The sequence below is a fragment of the Syzygium oleosum genome, unplaced genomic scaffold (genome assembly GCF_021117445.2).
Source record: "Syzygium oleosum isolate NSW1041296 unplaced genomic scaffold, Sole_v2.1 Sole_v2.24, whole genome shotgun sequence".
NCBI lineage: Eukaryota > Viridiplantae > Streptophyta > Magnoliopsida > Myrtales > Myrtaceae > Syzygium > Syzygium oleosum.
In genome coordinates this window covers 2,211,415-2,231,633 of record NW_026607508.1, presented here as the reverse complement: position 1 = coordinate 2,231,633, position 20,219 = coordinate 2,211,415, and the positions used below count along the sequence as shown (strand labels likewise).

At 37.9% G+C, this 20,219-nt stretch overlaps 2 protein-coding genes and 1 long non-coding RNA gene across 3 annotated transcripts; all 3 read right to left on the bottom strand.

Moving 5' to 3' along the window:
- Positions 1-12,959: 12,959 nt before the first annotated feature.
- On the bottom strand, positions 12,960-13,419 carry LOC130134881 (uncharacterized). Its single transcript, XR_008814407.1, has 2 exons — positions 13,322-13,419; positions 12,960-13,236 (listed from the first exon to the last, which is right to left on the bottom strand). It is a non-coding gene; the product is annotated as an uncharacterized LOC130134881 (long non-coding RNA).
- A 1,192-nt stretch (positions 13,420-14,611) lies between these two features.
- LOC130134814 (calmodulin-binding protein 60 D-like) lies at positions 14,612-15,357 on the bottom strand. Its single transcript, XM_056302521.1, has 2 exons — positions 14,967-15,357; positions 14,612-14,643 (listed from the first exon to the last, which is right to left on the bottom strand). Exons 1-2 carry the CDS (start codon positions 15,355-15,357, stop codon positions 14,612-14,614), a joined length of 423 nt encoding a protein of 140 aa, XP_056158496.1.
- Positions 15,358-16,024: 667 nt separating this feature from the next.
- LOC115662560 (uncharacterized) lies at positions 16,025-18,958 on the bottom strand. Its single transcript, XM_056302651.1, has 3 exons — positions 18,782-18,958; positions 16,479-18,027; positions 16,025-16,386 (listed from the first exon to the last, which is right to left on the bottom strand). Exons 2-3 carry the CDS (start codon positions 18,010-18,012, stop codon positions 16,025-16,027), a joined length of 1,896 nt encoding a protein of 631 aa, XP_056158626.1. The 5' UTR covers positions 18,013-18,027; positions 18,782-18,958.
- Between the last annotated feature and the right edge of the window lie 1,261 nt (positions 18,959-20,219).

The window sequence follows — 20,219 nt, the reverse complement described above, 5'->3', positions numbered from 1 at the left end:
TTCTTTGTCGCAGAATGAATGATAAATTTGCCTGGTGTGCAACCGCTTCGATGAATTTATTCCTCAAAACACAGAGGCGGGTCCTCTCTTATATGAGGAAAGACAACTTTTGGGGATTCAATTTCCTTTTTGGTGCAGGATTGCCCCAATCTATCTACCTCCTTCAACGTGTTATTTCACAAATCTTATCACTTCTTTTTAATTTCTTGAATGAATATTCCTCTGTCGTGGCTGGCAAGATACAATTCCCTCTTGGTTTGATGTTTTAAGATTTAAATCTTTCTATGGCATACAACAAATCTCAAAGATATTTTCTTTTTCAAACTTTTCCCAATAGAATCCATAAAAAGACCCACACATATTATTTAGGGATAATGACACAAACAGTCCTTGAATTTTGGCTAATGTGCAATTTGGTCCCTAAACTTTTAATTTGTTTAATGTGGTTCCTAACTTTTGGTACATGTTCAATTTAGTCCCTGAACTTTTGGTTTGATGTTTTAAGATTTAAATCTTTCTATAGCACACAACAAATCTAAAAGATAATTTCTTTTTCAAGCTGTTATGAATAAAATCCTTAAAAAGACCCATACATATTATTTAATTGAGTGATAACCGCACCATAGTAGTGATGCGTGAAATCGTTCTTTGAAGGTACATTGACTTTTAACACGTGAATCATAATTTCCTTAAGTATTTAACACTTTTTAAATTTATATTCATATCTTCGTGATGTGTTTGGTGAGTTAAATCATTCTTACCTTTTAAAAGCGTTCCGGTTATATTTTCCTAAATAGACGAAACTTCAAATCTATTTCTTTCCTGACATATTTATTTTTCTTATTTTTCTTCCCATGTGCAAACCATCTGCTCTTTTCCTAGGTAATTTTTTAAGTAAACAAAAGCGACACTTCGAACCTAGACTGGCCCAACAGGGCTGTTGCAAATACTCCTACAGTCATTACATGAAACTTTAAAGCGAACAAACTATTTACTTTTGCTAGACAATAATATTTAATATGATGACTCAAATAGAAAAAAAGATCATTATCAAAACAGTGGTTAATTCTACACAATCATGAAATTAGGAGGTAGTAATTGCTAATGTAGACCGATCGGTATAGTAAAGATAATTAGGCGTTCAAGGCAAATCTTGGTTGGATTTTTTATTAATCAAAATTGGTCTTCTCTTCTTTAATTCAAATTGACGATGAGAAGTGGTCTCAAAATACAGAAGTTGCTGATTTTCTTTTATCTCTTGGGCACTGATTTGTTATTTCTGTTGGAGAAGATTGCGGAGTGTGAAAGTCGAACCCTGCACCTGTGATACTAGTGTCCTCACTCCCCCAATCCCTTTAACAGTAGAGCCGCATGCCTATTGACAAACATCCACGGTTTGACCGAGCAAGAAGCCACTCACGACTTCCTGAAAGTGAAGCTCTTGTTCTGGAGCCCCACGCAGAGCATCGGACATGGGGTTTTGTGTACTTTGGATAATACATTTAATTGAGTTTTTTTTCTTTTTTGTACACAATATGATTTGTATGTTATTTAAGTTTGGAAAACACTTGAGCGTGTGAGCAATTGTAACTCTTTAATTCTTCTACCTCTTCCCATGGTGTAAGTAACGACACTTAGACCGAATCATGTAAATCTCTCATGTTCGTTATTATTCAGGATTTTGTGCTGATTTAATTGCAAGATATGATAACTTCTGCATTATATTACTGCAATAATTGATATTGTTAGAAATATATTACCTGATTATATGTATCTCTCATATTGTAATCTCATAATCTTGATTGATTGTAATTTCTATTGTAATATTATGTTACTTTATATAGCCATCCTGTAAAGTTTACAAGTAGGCTCATGTTCTATTCATCAATACATATAGAAATTCCACAATTTATCCATTCTATTCCTATAATGGTATTATAATAGGAAAGTTCAAATCTTCCAGGCTCTTATCTGCCTTCTCAACATATTTCCACACTTTAGGCTTAAGCCAAAATCCAGTCTATGTGTGAGGAAGAGTGTTAGAAAATTTAGATATTAAACCACACATTCATTTAACAACATAATATTTTTTAACATTAGCAATGGTCTCATAAAATTCCACAGATATCAAAACAATATGTGAGTGGAAGGTTTTTACTATTCTTTATTGTTTTAATTTCATAAAATTGATAAAAACAAAAAAGTGAATGAAAAGGATTAAGATATCGAGTTATCCAAATTTAACATAATCTATAAATTTTTGTTTTAAATTGAGGTACATGCAAAAGTTGGTTGTTGATGACAATAATGCAGAAGTATACGCCACATGTTTTGACACAGCCAAAAAAGAAAAAGCAGTGGTCGATTCGTGTGTAACATCAAAGAATACAATCTTTGCTTATTTTGCTTTCAATCCAACCCCAGGAAAGTAGACACTAGGTGAAATCCAGGGGTGATCGGTTCTCGATCCGATTCACGTCCAGTCCAATTGAACTGGTTACTTAGGATTTAGTTCATATTTTACTAATTTTTATCAATAAAGTTCACTTAGGGTTTAGTTCACATTTTACTAATTTTTGTCAATAAAATTATGTCAATGAAGTTCATTTAGGATGTAGTTCACATTTTTTGTTTTGGAGAAATAAAAAAGAAGTATATGTAATCAATCCGGTTCGGTTCCCCCTTGGAATCAGAAACTGGACTGTCCAAACACGGATTCCACTTTTAGGAACCTGGAACCGGACCGACACTCCTGGGAATCGGACCTAACCGGCCGGTTCGGGCGGTTCCAGGTTTGGGTGGTCCATTTTGCATACCCCTAGTGAAATCTCATGCTAGTCATATACGTGTTAAAATCGCGTCCTTTTTTGGCTAAATCCCATTATGAATTGGAACTTTTTATTCTTAAATTTTTGTAATTCTCTTTTTATTGCCGTTGTGCTCAAATTATATTCGTGAATCATATTATGCATAACATATCCTACATAATTTCACATTTGACGTCAAATCTGATCGTGCACAATCGGGCTCGTTTCGCATTAAGAAAAATTGCCTTCCTATATGATTCTACCTCGATTTTAACTTTTATGATTTATTTATCTTTGCTTTCAATTTTTTCTTTTTGATATTGTTTCCCTCCTAATTTTTATAAATCGATATAGTCAGAAAATTCGATTGTGAAAAAATACAGTAAGAAATTGCAAAAGCAGCATGAATTAAGGGATTGAATCTGGACTTAGTCTTAGATAATTCCGCTCTTTGCTAAAAGAATTTGATATAATGTGTCCATCAAATAAAACCAAAACATTTCATTAACAACGACTAATTTAATATTGTCAAATAAATAAATTATTGAATGACTAAATAATCAGTATGAGAGTGACGATCAATGTCTGAGCAAGCGAGAGTAGAGCAGGTTATATCTGAAGTTTTTCCAGGTTGTAGAGTTCTACTTCGCAATCCGACCCTTTTTCAGCGTCCGCAGGTCAAACGCCACAGGCGTTCTTCGTTTGTGGACAGAGTCTTACTTTCCTATGCCTCGCCTAAGGTAAAAAAAGTTCGACCTGGAAATCGTGCATGTGTCGAAGAGCGTTATGTTGTAGTTAAAGGTATAAAGGGTTACGTGATATCTCTGCTCCTTTACTATTGCTCTTCATTCAAGGTTCTGTGTTTGAAAACTTTGCCACTTCATGGACATCAAAAGCATCGGTTGGAGTCATCTTAAGTCCTTGTGCCTCCGCTCCTCGGGACTCTGAGAATTATGACGGGTACCCCTGTTCTTGAGTACCTTAAGTTGGAGGAATGTTGGGGACTAACAAACATCAAAGTTCATTCGAGAATTTTAAGGGAGCTAGTGATCCATGGTTATGTAGATTATTCGGAAATGGATTTCCCTTTAAAGGATCTCAGCGCCTCGTTTGCTGCTGTTATGCATAAAGGGGTATCTGGGTGCAAAGAGGATGAAGATAACTGAAGCGATGTCATTGGTCGTAGCCCAGTTAGATTTCAAGATGGTTATTGATCAGGGTGGTTTGTGTGGAGTATATTGCGAAACGTTTGTGGAAATGCTTCGCAAGATTCGGAATGCTACTAAGATAATTGTTGCTTGTCAGTGCCTTCAGTTGAGTAAAATAATTTTGTTTTGGGCTTCCTCTATTGGAACCAAAAGAATAATAATAAACTTTGGAAACTTGGAATGAGAGCACAAATAATTATTGGAGGGAGAACTTTTGTTTAGAATGCTTTGTCTTTGTGGCTTCGTGTTTGGCTTGATTTACAACTCACGACTTCATCCCTTTATATAGGAATTGAAGTTCACAAACTCCAATGATTACATTTAATAATGAAAACATAACAATCCACAATCATTAAGAAAGACAATAAAATAGCTTAATCTGTTGAAGAAAAATGAAGCCACGTTGAAGTTTTTATGACTCTACTTTAATGCTTGTAGCTTCCAGCAACAGACGTGCTTAATCACACCAATAATTAATTTTATGTTTCTCCAATAGCCTCCCTTAAAATTGATTTTGGAATTCAACAACACCGTGCATCATCTTTAATTTTTTGAACGTCACCGTCTTCAATGGTTTCGTCAAAATATCTGCAATCTGATCTTCTGACCTACAGAAATTAAGTTCGATCTCGCCATCTTTGACTCTATTACGAATATAGTGATACTTGATGTCGATGTGTTTGCTCCTGCCATGAAAAACTGGAATCTTGGCTAAAGCCATAACCGATTTATTATCACACAAGATTTTGGTAGGACCTGTCTGTTCATGCATTAATTCACACAACATCCTACGAAGCCATATTGCTTGACATGCCGCTGAAGATAACGCTATGTATTCTGCTTCAGCTGTTGAAAGTGCAACGACTTGTTGTTTTTTCGAGGACCAAGAAATTACTCCTGATCCAAGAAAGAAAGCATTTCTAGAAATACTCTTTCGAGTCTCAATATCACCTGCCCAATCACTATCTGTGTACCCTACCAAACTGAAATTATCGGTATACGAATATATTCCATGATTACGAGTTCCACTGACATACCGTAAAATTCTTTTTGTTGCCTGCAAATGTAATTGGTATGGTTTCTCCATAAACCGACTAATAATTCCCACGCCATAAGTAATATCTGGCCTAGTAGAAGCCAAATATCTTAAACTGCCAACGATGCTTTTAAAATAAGTGGGATTTACTAGTTCACCGGCTCCTTCTTTCTTTAGCTCCAATCGTTCTGCTACGGGAGTTCGTATTGGTTTGAGTGATTCCATCTTCAATCGCTTCAAAATATCATTAGCATATTTCTGCTGTGAAATAAATATGCCATCATTTGTTTGCTTCACTTCAAGGCCTAAAAAAAAGGACATCAATCCTAAATCTGTCATCTCGAAATGGCTAGTCATAGCCTCCCTGAATTCAGCAAACATCTTTGGACAGCTCCATGTAAATATCAAGTCATCAACATTAAGGCACACAATTATTATGTCACCGTTAGTATTTGACTTGATATACAGTATATGCTCATACGAACACTTTTGAAAATCATGCTCTAATAGGTAAATGTCAATCCTTGTGTACCACGCTCGAGGTGCCTGTTTTAGCCCATATAATGCCTTTTTTAGTTTGTAAACTTGATTTTCATGCCCCTTCTTTTCATAACCCTGCGGTTGCTCCACATAGACTTCCTCTTCAAGAACACCATTGAGAAAATGCTGATTTCACATCCATTTGATGGATCTTCCAACGATTCTGAGCTGCGAGTGCTAAGATTATCCGAATGGTATCCATTCGAGCCACTGATGCAAATACTTCAAAAAAATCAATACCTAGCTTTTGTTTGTAGCCTTTTACAACCAACCTGGCTTTATGTCGGTCCACTTGACCGTCACGCTTGTACTTCGTCTTATATAGCCACTTGACACCAATGGGGTTTTACCAGGTGGTAAAGAAGTTAACTCCCATGTGTCATTCTTTTCAATGGAGTGGATTTCTTCATCCATTGCTAGGATCCACTTCTCATCTGCTGCTACATCATCATAGGACACAGGGTCACATTCTGCAAATAAACAAAAATTTATCATAGTTTCATCAGTGATTCCATCACTAACACTATCACTATCATCATCTCTTGTGACAACATAATCCTTGAATCTTGATGGCGTCTCCCGCAATCACTGTGAACGACGTATCAGCGGTTCTAAAACTGCTCTTGGTGAAGAAAATGAACTACCAGGCAAACATGATGGATCTTCAGTTGAAGATTTTTCTGTCTCTCCCACCAATAGTTCGTCTTCGATGGTGATGCTTTTCTGGTCAATCTTATGGTTCCAGTCCCAGGCTTCATCTTCAAAAAACTGGACATCCCTGCTGATGACTACCTTCTTAGTGACTGGATTATACAGCTTATAACTCTTAGTCATGTCACTGTAGCCGATGAAGATGCACTTCTGGCTTTTCTCATCCAACTTTTTCCTCCGTTCATCTGGTATATGGGGATATGCCACGCACCCAAATACTCATAGGAACGAAACATCTGGCTTGTTGCCACTCCAAGCCTCTTCTGGGGTTCTTCCAAGAATACTTCTTGTTGGACACCTGTTTAGCACAAATACAGCATACGCAACGGCTTCTGCCCAAAACTTCTTGGGTAAATTTTTAGCCCTTAGCATACTTCTTGCCATTTCAAAAATTGTCCTGTTCTTTCTTTCTCGCTATACCATTTTGTTGAGGAGTATAGGGCATCAACCGATGTTTCACTCCATGAAATTTACAAGATTTATCAAATTCATTCGAAGTGAATTCTCCCCCTTTATCTGATCTCAACATCTTTAAAATAAAGTCACTATGCTTTTCAGCATAGACTTTAAATTCTTTAAATTTGCCAAAAGCTTCCGATTTTTCTCTCAGAAAGTATACCCATGTTTTTCTGGTAAAATCATCCACAAAAATTAATGTGTACCTTTTTTGTCCGACTGATTCCACTTCAACAGGGCCACAAATGTCTGTATGTATCAACTCCAATGGTTGTTTTGCTCTTCTGGCTTTTCCAACTGGAAAGGATTCTTGATGTTGTTTTCCAACAAGACATCCTTCGCATGGTCGATCTGGACTGTCAATCAGAGGCATGCCGGTCACCATTTTTTTCTCGACTAGTAATTTTAGTCCACGAAAATTTAGATGACCGAACCGAAGATGCCACAACCAGTTTGTATTTTTCATCATCGCTTGAAAACTCAAAAGATTCTTCGTCTGAAGAGTCAAAGGGAACATTCGGTTCTTCGTCATGTGCACCATCGTAATCAACTTATTATTCACACCTTTGATGGTGCAAACTCCATTTTCAATATGGATTTTATGGCCTCTTTCGGAAAGTTGTCCAACACTTAACAAATTCCAAAAAAGTCCTGGTACAAAGAAAACATCTGCAACAATAACATTAGTACCATCTTTTGACTTGATATTAATGTTACCTTTTCCCATTACGAGAACTTTGGATTTATTCCCAAAATTAACTTCACCACGAACCGTCTCGTCCAATTGTGAGAATAACTCCTTTCGGCCAGACATATGATTACTACACCCAGTATCAAGGTACCAGATGTTGGTGTCCACGATGCTTGAGTCATCCTTCTTGCATGCTAGCACCACATTTTCCTTGGCATCAATGGCATGTGCTTGTTGTTCTTGTTCGTACGCGACCTTTGCTTTAGATTCGGATTTGTAATGTCCGAATTTGTTACACTTAAAACACTTGACCTTTGATTTGTCACGTGTTTTATATTTTCCGGTGAAATTAAAATTTCCACGTCGACGTCCTCGATCACCTCCATGACCTCGGCCACCTTGATAGCCTCCTCGGCTTGATTGAGTGACCCGACTCTGCAATGCTTGATCGGGAGTCGAATCGACGGACTTTTGATTCATTCTTTGCTCATGCGAGCACAATGAACCCATCAACCGCTCTAACGTCATGGTTGACACATCTTGCCCTTCTTCAATCGCTGCGACAACGTAGTTAAATCTTTCGGTCAAAGACCTCAAGATCTTTTCTACAACTCGCACATCTTGGAGTTCTTCACCATTAACCCTTAATTGGTTAACAATGGTCTGCACACAATCAAAGTACGCCGAGATTGATTCAGAGTCATTCATACGTAAAGACTCGAAATCTCCTTGAAGTGTTTGAAGCCGCACACGTTTGACATGATCATCGCCTTTGCAGGATTGTTGCAAAATATCCCACGCTGCTTTCGCGGTTTCCGCGCTCGATATTTTTTCAAATATCATTTCCTCTACGGATTGAAAGATCGCAAACAATGCTTTCTGATCTTTTTTCCGAGATTCCACCAAAGAGTCTTTCTCCTCCCTTCTCAAAGCATCGAATTCTTCAGCATTGGCCACTTCGGTGTAGCCGTTTTCCACCAAGTTCCATAAATCTTGCGATTTGAAAAGAACCTTCATATGGACGGACCAGTTATTGAAATTTCTCCCGTTCAACTTTGGAAGTTGTAATTGAACGGAACTAGTAGATGCCATTTCTAGCTCTGATACCAAATGTTTGAACCAAAAGAATAATAATAAACTTTGGAAACTTGGAATAAGAGCACAAATAATTATTGGAGGGAGAACTTTTGTTTAGAATGCTTTGTCTTTGTGGCTTCGTGTTTGGCTTGATTTACAACTCACGACTTCATCCCTTTATATAGGAATTAAAGTTCACAAACTCCAATGATTACATTTAATAATGAAAACATAACAATCCACAATCATTAAGAAAGACAATAAAACAGCTTAATCTGTTGAAGAAAAACGAAGCCACGTTGAAGTTTTTGTGACTCTTCTTTAACGCTTGTAGCTTCCAGCAACCGACGTGCTCAATCACACCAATAATCAATTTTATGTTTCTCCAACATCCTCTTCATGGTCTCACTTATGATATTGGAATTCCGCTCATACTCATGTAAATTTAGGTCTTATATTCTGTATATCGCAGGCAGTATTTACTTATACCTTGACTTTCATAAGTTTATTCTATATAGAATCATGTCATGAGAAGAATCACATTACAAATGTAACCAACCGGATCTGGTGCATAATGCACTGGTCTGTCTGGATGTTAACTGGTGCAGGTCAATGGCGTGCTGCATATTGGTTCATAATGATTGATGTATGGCTAAGTTTTTAGTGGGAGAGTTTCTTTCTTTCCTTTTCTAATTCTTTTGCCGTGACAAGTATTGGAAAATTCGAGGTTGGTTAGAATCAATTTTTTATTGCATGAAAGCTTTATCACACTCAAATTGTCAGCTGCGAGAGAAATATTTTTTGTTGACTAATTTTTCTAAGCAATATAACGAATCATTTCTTAAAAAATATTTTTCAAATCTCAATTTTTTTGGGAAACAAACACACCCTTAAAGGAAAAGGAGAGGTGGTAAAACTGAAGGAATGGGAAGGCAAAAGGAGGGTGAAAAAGAGAGACTCGGAGAGCTACTTGGATGTTCAAAATTGCTATTTATGTGTTACCGTTGATGGGCCGTCGGATTATGTCAGATACGTGGTGGTCTATGAATGACAAGTGATGAAACGGTGTGACAAATGACATTTTATAATGGTTAAGGGGCCAATGCATGTTCAACCTTTCATACAATGAGAGTATTGTCGTGGGCTCCAGGAAAATAATATAATTTGGTGGAGTTTTATCATCATCCAGACTATCGGGTAACAAGGTGACGTCGTTGGGTATAATTACCTAGACTCGCCGGTAATAGTGTATGCACCTGTCGGTATCAACATGACATGTGTCAACGGTCAATTTGTTAGTTAAAATCCCACTCTCAGACCCCTCGGGTGTAATTGCGGGGCCTCTCCTCTTTGCTCTAGGCATTAACGTGAGGTGTACAAAGGGTCCTAAGAAGGCTTACAATTCGGGCCATTAGATCCAAAAGGCGTAATGACACCAATCGTCGTGTCACCTTCTATCCTGCTCCCACATTCATACTAGTCATGCAAGGGAAGTTTCATCGACACTGATCCGTGGTCACTGGGTTGGTTAGCGCAATCTGGTTCGTGGATAATGGTATAACTGGCAATAATCACAACCCTTAATTTCCATCGATCTAACTGTCCCTCTGGGCAAGACCATTTAGACTAATCTTGGACAGTGGATTTTCAAATGTTTTGATGCATATATGTAGCGCGGACAGTTTTCTTCCTCACCATTGCTTCTCTTCTTTCACTTTTCTTCTCCAAAGTCCAAATCTTAGTCTCGTCCTTGTTCTTCTAAGTTACTCTTCTGGACGTCAGAAAATAATGAAGGATCTTCTCGCCATTCCGTTAGCCCCAATTCTCTGCTAGGAAATCAGATTACGAGGCGTAGAGCCCTGGACCTAAAGAAAAAGGAGTAATCGTTCTGAATTCGATCTTATTCACTTGGAATGCTAATGCATCTCTTCAATTTTCGTGCACTAGAAAATGGATAAGATGGATCGAGCGCATACCTCGAAAAGAAAAAAAGGGAGTATTCGTTCCAAATTGAATTGACTCGTTCGCCAGCTGATTTAGTCACCCTTTCTTGCAGGATGACCGAGAAGGACGATGAAGGCGAACCAATCACTCCTATAAAGGCACCCTCAAATTCAAAGGAAAAGAAATGTAGAGAGGCAAAACTACCCACCTTCGAAGGAAAAAAAGTGGATCCATTCCTAATTATAAAGCTCTTCTACTTGATGTTTGACTTCGTGCTCCCCCTAAAACATAGATCGAGGCAACCCCGCTGCAAAAGGCTCCGTGATAAAACGAGGAACAATAACAATGGGATCATCCAACTCCAAGAAAAGGGTGTATTTCGTTCCTTTTTTCGACCTCATTCATTGTGTTAAAACGCTTAGTTGCGCTCAGTTTAATCCCCGCAATGTGATGACCACGATATTAGAACGGTTGATACATGCATTGTTGGTCTGAGACCTATTGTTCAATCAATCGGGGTTATAATTCATTTCTGGATACTAATGATCTAGAAATTCAAAATCGGACAAGATTTGGGATGAATGAAGTGTGCGACTCGTTGATAAATATGCTCTTCCGCCAATTTTGATGCTGATTAAATTTGGAGTTGTGAATGTGATCCTTGCTGTATTGGATGAAATCAACGATTGGAGTATGTTGACACATGATTTTTAGTCTGCAATTCTAGCGTTCATTTTTCATAAAAGTGCAAATAATAATAAAAAATATATGGATACTAAAAATAGTAGTAATAAAAAAAGATAAAAAGTGATAGAAAGGGATTTCCTCCCTCCAATTCTGTCTCCATAAAGGTTCTGTTGGTTCACCACTTAGAAAGCGGGAGAGAAACTAAGATATTTTGAGAAAGGAGTTTCGAGAACTTTTTTCCTTCTCTTTTGCTGACGGACGACTTGCATCATCGTCGGTGATTACCCTTTGCACCGTCACCGAGACGCCCTCTGTCTTCACCTGTTTTACTATCGAGGCGTCCAAGAAGTCTCAGCCTTTGTTCGAGGCCTTCTCGACGGCACCAATCACCGGAGATGAGCTATTCGACTAAATCTAGTCGCCGCAAGCCTCATTTTTGAAAGAGCATCAAGATTACTCTGTCTTGTTTTGTTTCATGGTCGAGGATTTTGACGGTGAAGGTCCGGTGACGAATATTAGATAGGTTACCAATAGATTTGCTTTATTTATTGTTAGGGTATCGGATTGGATCATATATTTTATTAGGAGAGTAAATATGTAATTTTCGGTCTCTTCCCCTTAATTTTATATATATGTTCATGGCTTGATGCTTTGGTATATTGACTTTTGTTTGAAGCATTGTGTGTTCTTAGTCTGCGTTAGCTTTGAAGGAGACGATGAACTGAGCATAAAAAGGAAAAGGAAAAAGGTAATCAATAAAAGGAGAATAGAAAGACGGGCTTAACCTACTTTAGGTGAGTTTTGGGTTTAATTTTGTCCGGTAGATTTGGGCTTAATATTGGTTATAATAGGATTTGTGAATTTTGGGCTCAATTTGGCCCAATTTCATTTGGATCAGTTTAAGTTTAGTCTGGTTACTATTTAGGTTGCGGTCGGGCCCAAAGATTCGCCGCGTGTCCTCATTTGTTATAATAAATAATAAATAATCGAAAATAAAAAAATTGGAATATAGTTAGAAAAATAGATCTTGATTAGGTTGTAAGGTCTTAATATAAGATTTGGCTCGTTTTCGTTTAGTTAGAGTTCTTATAGTTTGGAAAGTTCTATTTCTTGATTTCTCGGGCAATCTGGGCAATCCGTGCCTTTATTTGATTGATTGATGATTTGTTTGTTCACTACCGATTAGATTTAGGATTCTTAGTCTAGCTTGGGATCACTTAAGATTATTTTAGCTAATTAGTCTTAATGAATAAAAATGGATTTAGTTTGAAAAATCTGGTAAAAAAAAACAGAAGCAAATTGTTTAGATATATCATTTTAAAAGCTAAAAATTGTAGTAAATGGCGTAGTTGCATTTAGGATTTACCGCAAATAATTGAGTAGGTAATATGGAAAGTGTCGTAACTTAGGAAAGGCTTGAAAAGGACTAATGCGTGTCAACTATTCTAAAGTCAAATTGGGACCCCAACTTAGGATGACAAGGAACCAGGCAGGGATTTCTTGCTTCCTCGAAAGTTTTCGAGTGCCCGTATTATCCATTTTAAGATAGGGTAGTCTCTAAAATCAAGTTTACGAGGGTTCATGTCCCAAGACTTATAACAAAGCTTTGTATATTCTTTATCCGACTTGGATCGGGTTACTTTAATGCACTCTATTTTTTATCCATTCTTTAATTACTATTTTTTATGAATTGGTTGTAATTCTTTATATTGCTTTTCTATTGTGATTTGCTTCTTTTAGTTGAATGGTCAGGTTACATTTTAGAATCATAATAAACACGAAAACATCGCATAGACAATTAGTGAATGAGGATTCTATGACTCATAATTGCATAAATAGATGTGACACTTAGTTTACAAATAATCAAATTTAACTACTGAAAGGGCATTAGCTGGATAACTAGTGTGATCAAGTCCGCATGTCTGGAAAATCCAGTTGCATAGGAAGTGAGGTAGGGGTGATCGGTTCTCGGTCCAGTTCCGGGTTCCAAAAAAGTGTGGGCAGTGGTCGAACTGCAGCACTGCTGCAAGCTGCTTCTTGCGCATCACCGAAGCTCCTGCTCGATGATGTTCCCGGCGGCTGCAAGTAGCGACAATCTCAGTGACAAGAAAATAAGGAGGAGGAAGAAGAGAGCACAGGTGATTGTGAAGTCAAAAAATTTTACACTTGCCATAAATGGTACTTCCCCGGAAAACGTCGAGGAGAGAGGATGACTAGCATCTCCAGGTGCATTAACTGTTTCGCTGCACAGAACCTTGAGCAGCATCCGGATCCTGTCCCCATCTGTGATTACAAAGAAGAAAAGCATGCTCAGGAAAATTGCTCACTGATCAATTCAAATGATTGGACACTATTACTCATATATCTTGTTGCATGTATGCATCGAAAAAGTAGATGGACAAAGGTGATTGTTTTTTTTTTTTTGGACGGAAAAAACTCATTTCATTTCAAAGGGAAGACAAGTACATCAGATTTGCTTCCGAACATAATAAATCCAAAAGGCGGGATAGAGTCCTAGCACAAAGGAAGAGTGTTGCGGAGTTGGGCTTTGACGACCCAATCCGCTATTTTGTTCTAAGATCTAGAGCAATGAGCCAAGCTTAGATCGGGTAGAGTTAGTCAAAGAGTGTAGAAGGCATTTTGATAAAGGTGATTGTTATAGTGTGAAAACATTTAACCACATATTCACTGAACAACCTAAGCTTTGAGATCAATTAACATTGAACTAACAAAATTTCACATGATATCAGAGCCTCACGTCCTGTGTCTAAATCACTTCAAGCCATTTATTTGCTTCTCCAAAGATCAATTTTGGCGCTTTAATCTTAGGTCACATTCCAATTTATGCATGAGGGGGAGGGTTACAATATCTAAATAAAAATCATGCTTTCATCTAACTCAAGTTTTGAATCAATTGGCAATGGTCTCAAAAAATTCTATAGTGACAAAGTTTCCATGATATTTCTCATTCAAATTTATGTGAGCAGTGAACAAAGAAAATAAAAATGGAGAAATCATATTTGACGATGCAAAGTAACAAGGGCCATATTTAACGCATTGACATAGATTTCGGTGAGTCATTATCGTATTGATGCAACTAAGCATAATTCAAAGTTGAATACCGCATTCTCTCACTCGAATAAAATCAAATCCATACACATATCTTAACATATTTAACAAGCTAAAATGACAATTGAAGTTTACTATAAATCTCAGATGAGCTCAAAAGACGCCTTCCCTTTAAGCAAAAGTCACCTTCAATTCAATGGCCACGAGTGCTGTCAAAGTGATTCCATTTTCAAAAGTTATTGCTAGCGCAACTAATTCAGAAATTACACTAGAAAGTCCAAATCAAATTTTGCTTGCTATGTGTAGGTTTCACAAAGTTCAACTTCACAGAATTAGGAAATTTGGATAGGCAAGGCACCGTCTCCTCATTTGGTTGTTGTTTCTTTCAAGCATACTCCATTTCTAGGATTATGGATTCTGCAAACAACAACCAAACCTGAAATTCAAACTAACAGCAGAGTCTGCTCTACTTTAATGTTTTTTTTTTAAAGTCAGAGTATACCAGACTCTGATTAAGAAGATGCCGCTGTTTCAAGTCTCTTAGCCTAGTCTTTGACTCTTTGTATCTTATTATTTGCGTCTAGATGTCCCATGTCAAGAAAAGAAAAATAGAAAATCTTAATTGCCATCAAATGTCTAAACCTGAATCATGCATTATTATCTACAACAGTGAAGGCCAACGAAAAAAAGACCATAAAAGCATCGAATTGTCATCATGGGTCTAAATTTGAATGACTTACCATCTTCCACGGCAAAGGCATTAGATGTGCCCTCAAGGACACGGATTCCCTCGCAACAAGCCGTTGCAGTTTTTACTCCAAGCCTAAATTTTCCACTTCTTGTCCAGCTTGATACGTCATTAAAAGTGATAGCATGCAATCTCCCTATGCCTTTATTGAGGATCACTGAGAGATCACCCGTCAAGAGTGGCATCTTCCCATCTCGCCCCCTTATTTCATTACTCCGAAAAAACTCTTTAGTCCAATTTTCACCAGCTTCTTCATCAAAGTCACCTCCAATCACCGTCACCATCAACTCTAGCACTGACAAGGGTCCAGATTGCACAACCCTGCCTGTACTAGAATCTACTAAGATGACATGAATAGGAAATCCGTTGCCTCCCCTCACCATATTACCTACAACTAGGCTTGATTGTAGTTTAGTTATAAAATGAAGACGTAAATGCTTTTCGCTCTCACCATCTTTTCTTGCTGATGCAGACCTGTCGATAGAAAGACGAATTTAATAATTCACCCAATAAAAATCTGCACTGCAGAAGATAGTGCCTAGTACACACAATATGAGTACAGCTTTCTTGCCAACAGCAGAGTCATGCAAAGGAAGAGAATGCTGAGGACCAAATCCAACATATGGTATCATTCTAGCAGGTGATTCACATTACCATGAAAATCGCAATCAATTGACGATAAAAACGTACGGCCTTTTAGCATTCACTAGCTTGAACATAATGATCTCACTTAGTCTTTTGAAGAATGGAAAAGAAGCACAGGTACTGATACTCATGATCATAAGAAATGATGTTGTCCCGGTCTCTATCATCGATACCTGGAAATATACTTGAAAGGAATTCACTAATTCAAACAGTGTTGCAAATTAACTTAAGGTGAACTCCTGCGGAGGATCAACAAGAAAGAGCAAAAACATTCTTAGTGACATTATCATTCACTACCGTCATATTTGATTCTACCACTAATAAATCATCCCGCATCGTTGGTGACAAATCAGCTTAGCATGCATTTAAATCGCAATCATCACTTAAGAGTCGCAACAAATATTCTTACCAACTATTTAGCTTTCCATATGATGAAGGAACTTTGATCTCGTCCAATAGATCACGAGTGAAATTCTCATTGATAAACTCTGTAAAATCAGGGAGTTCACCGAGTTTCTCAAGATCAAGTGGCTTCCTAATTTTTTCTTTCATTGTGTTGAAATTCTCCATCAGTAACGCATTTGTCCTCAAATGTAGATAATCGTCCGTCACTGCAGGCATCAATGGCTTCCTCTTCTCAGTTTGGGCAGTTTCAAGTGCACTCAAACTCTGCCCGCAGATCGAAGTGCTGCAGGGTTGGCTTAGGATTCTAATTGCGTACTTCTTCAATACAGGAAGGGCATCACCGCAATAGTCCCACCAGTCACCTTTATATGCAACAAAGTATATAATTTTCACATTGAAAACAAATAAAATAGGAAATTAAATGAATGCGGTTAAAGAAAGAATAGATACTTACAAGGGTGAGATGTTTCTAACATTGTCATTGCTGTACAAGTGAACAACTTTGGCGCTTTGTTACGATATTGCAGCATCTCTTCCACAAATTTTTTCTTTTCTTCACCACCTAGCAAATTTTCCATTATGAAATCTATGCCCTCTTTCATTGTAGCATTCTCTATAAACTTCTCGCTGCACATGTAAGCAGGGTTAAGAAAAGCAGCAGCAGCATGTATTGGATGGATGACATCATCCGTCCATTCCCTGAAAAGCCTCAACAAATGCCCATACTTAAATTGATTAGTCTCGCATAATTGTTCAATAGCATCATTTGCCATTTTTACAGCTGCATACAAGAACCCAGAAGTAGCGCCGTAGCTATCAACTAGACAGAGTACTTGAAATATCGGTTTTAGAGCATCCAAGACTTCTTTCCCTTCACTCCAAAATTCAGAACTTTGAATGATTTCACCAACTTCCACGCCTGATTCGTCCTTTTCAAAACCCAACGAAGGCCACTCAGATGACGAAACAAGCAATCGCAGCTCACTTTCAATCCCCATGATTGATTGAAGCATATAATAGTCTGAGTAAAATTTTGTTGTTGATGATTGTTTCAACTCCCGGATGTTTGTGAACGGCTTCATCGATGATAAGATACCATCATGCTTGTGAATCTTAGTGACGACCGCTCTTGCTTGATCAAATGCCTTTCGAACCCATTGGTTATTATTGCAAATATCCTTGAAGAGATAATTTATTTCACGGGTAACACAACTAGTCTTGTACACATGGGGATGGTTGTTATTTCGCATAACTTGAAATAAGTTTTCTTCTCCAGCACTTATATACTGCACAACATTGTTGACCCCAATTTCTTGAGTGAAAAAAGATACCATCTCCCACGGCAAATTGGGTGGAAAACGGAATGGAAACTCATTAGGGACTTCCAATGCATTCAATAGTACCACGCCTTCAATAGAATAAGCGAAGATATAAATGAAGGATCTCTCCTTATCATGCCAAAGATCAAACACGAGCGTGCAGCCAGTTTTAACCCATGATTTCTTCACATTTGCCACATGCTCTCCAATTTGTTTTTCCAAATCAGGCACTAACTTTGTTTTAACTAACGAACAAGAAGGCAACTTATAAGGGGAACCATGTTCAGCCACAGCATTCACAAAGTCAACGAAGGATGGCCTCCGCACAATGTCGACATCGACATCATTCAACAGGATGAACTTAGCAAGCAATTTATCCAGTATAACGCGGTCCTTACCAATATGCATTTTTAGTGAAGTCTCTTCCGTCTTACTTGAACAGGCTTCAGCCTTGGCTCTCTTATTATGACAAGAAATTGCTTCAGCAGCGGCAACTCGAACATCTTCGGGGACCTCAGTGCATATATCTATACCACAGCCTTTAAGTCCAGATAAATGCGATTTAACTCTCGGAACACCGCCGGCAAATTTTCTGTTGCAAAACTTGCACTTAAATTTGCCATCCAGAAGCTCTACATATTCCCAAAATCGATCTCTCTTTCTGACCATGTCTACTTCCTTGGCCTATATACACAAAAGAAGAGCGAATTGAAGTTTCCTCATATACAGTGAATGAAATTTTCAATAGTCAAGTTATCAACAACACCGAGAGCGATAACCCATGTCTTACAGTACATGCACATAAGGTTTAGCGCCCACATATTCCCTTAACATCTTCGCTAAGCAATAATTAAACCCCTGCACTGAAACATCACGCAATTGACATTCAAACTAATGTCCCTCCTTCATCAAAACATGAAGTTTCACCAGAATTGTCGGTGGGTCAACTAGACATAAGGAAGCTTTCTTCCCACCATGAATAAACACACACACATTGTTATGAGAGCTCCAATTCATAAGATTGACATTTAAGCTGGCCTTCATTTGAACAGAGATAAAAGTTCAAGTATCTTGACCGAAAATGAAATTCATTATCTTGAGATCAAATTGAATGAGAATTGCTAGCTATATATAAACGTTCCAGGATCTTCAAGAGAGGGGAATAGATAAATTAAGACAAAAGGCTACATCTTTACTCAATAATTGTTATAATTAAGGGATACTTATACCTAAACCATATGTACAGGAAAGAAATAGAATTAGCTATATTAATCTAACAAGAAAACCTGCTATCCAAGAATTCTCTGATGCGGATAAATTTACTTCAAACTAATACTTCAAAAACGAGGGAAAGGGCTTAAAATTTGAAACGCCCAGAATTCCTCAACCAACTATCGTCGCTCATATTCACATCCATAGAAGTTGAGAGAGAAGAGACCTGACGATAGCACGAAGAAGAAGCAGAGGTAAGCCAAATCTCTCGCACGGCGCGACACCTGAAGAGGGAAGAGCGACCAGATCACCAACTTACACAGCGTCGGAGAGAGCGAGCTAGAGAGAGCTTTTCTTGTATATGTGCTTGAATTACGCCAGTTTATATAGAGGTTCTGTTTTTTTTTTTGCCTTTCTTTCTGGGTTTTGGTCTGCGGTCAAGGCTGTTTTATGTTTTTCTTTTCCCGCGGTCTGCGTCAAATTGGCAGGGCACGTCTCGTTGTCTCGCACGCGTACATGGTTGCGAAAGCAAAAGTACGCGTTCTTTTCAAAGTCACGGCTCTTGCGTTTGTTTCGTCGGTTCCCTTAGCTTTACGACAGTCTTGAGCTGCTACTTTTCTCCTTTTCACACTTCCAACAGCCACTCGGTCGGATCCAATGCACCTTCTAAATGTAGTCAAACCAAAAAATTCAGATGACTTCATCCAATCGTAACCGGCTATAACAAGATTCTCACGTGAGTGAGTCTGAATTAAAACTTTTTCCGTCGAATGAAAAATTACCGACATGTACATGTATTCGAAAGATATATATAAAAGGGCTATTCATCGCACACGAACATTACTTGGAATGAAAAGTTGCTACCCACATAAATTTTATTAGTATCTTTTCCTATGACGAAACAGATTATTCTTGAGATCCTTTCAATCTTTATTCCCTTAACATGCATCTAAATTTCAGTGCATAAATGCTCAAACAATGGAAATTAAATCAATCAATAATAAAACAAGTAGATAAGGAATGAAAAAGAGCCTAAGCCGTATCAGGAAATATGTCGTGTGCAAATAAAATATGAAATCCTATCTTAATGTGCAACAAAAAGTCTTAAATATATTACATTTTTACCAATTCATTTCTAAACCTTTCAATTTTGTCAATCCAGTTCTACACCTTTTGTATTTGTGTTAATTCAGCCATCTAGTCAATTTTGGTCAGCCGTCAAATTCAATCCTAAATCTTTTACATTTATATCAATTTAGTCCATCCGATCAATTTTGGCTAGCCGATGCTGATGTGGGCGCCGGTCGTTTGGCCAATGTTGACGTAGCTATGTTTTTAATAATGCCCAAAATTCGCCGCTCATGCTCACATACATAGAAGTTGAGGGAGAGAGTGTGTGTGTGTTTTCCGTTGGGTTTGATCTGCGGTCAATGGCTTTCTCTTTCCTCTGCGGTCTACTTCAAATTGGCAGGGCACGTTTCGTTCGCTCGCACGCGTACATACGTGAATGGTTGCGGGAAAGCAAAAGAACGCGTTCTTTTCAAAGTCACGGCTCTTGCGTTCGTTTCGTTGGTTCCCTTAGCTTTACGACGGTCTTGAGTCATTCTTGTCCTTTTCACATATCCAACCGCTCTCTCGGATCCAGTACATCTTGTATACGTAGT

Excerpts from the sequence above, each read along its gene's own strand:
- LOC115662560 (XM_056302651.1), bottom strand. The coding sequence starts at position 18,012 with ATGGTCAGAAAGAGAGATCGATTTTGGGAATATGTAGAGCTTCTGGAT. Across the intron at positions 16,387-16,478 it reads GTTAGAAACATCTCACCCTT|GTGACTGGTGGGACTATTGC; the intron begins GTAAGTATCTAT and ends TTGCATATAAAG.
- LOC130134814 (XM_056302521.1), bottom strand. The coding sequence starts at position 15,357 with ATGGTGAGGGGAGGCAACGGATTTCCTATTCATGTCATCTTAGTAGAT. Across the intron at positions 14,644-14,966 it reads TGCCTTTGCCGTGGAAGATG|AATCCATAATCCTAGAAATG; the intron begins GTAAGTCATTCA and ends TGTTGTTTGCAG.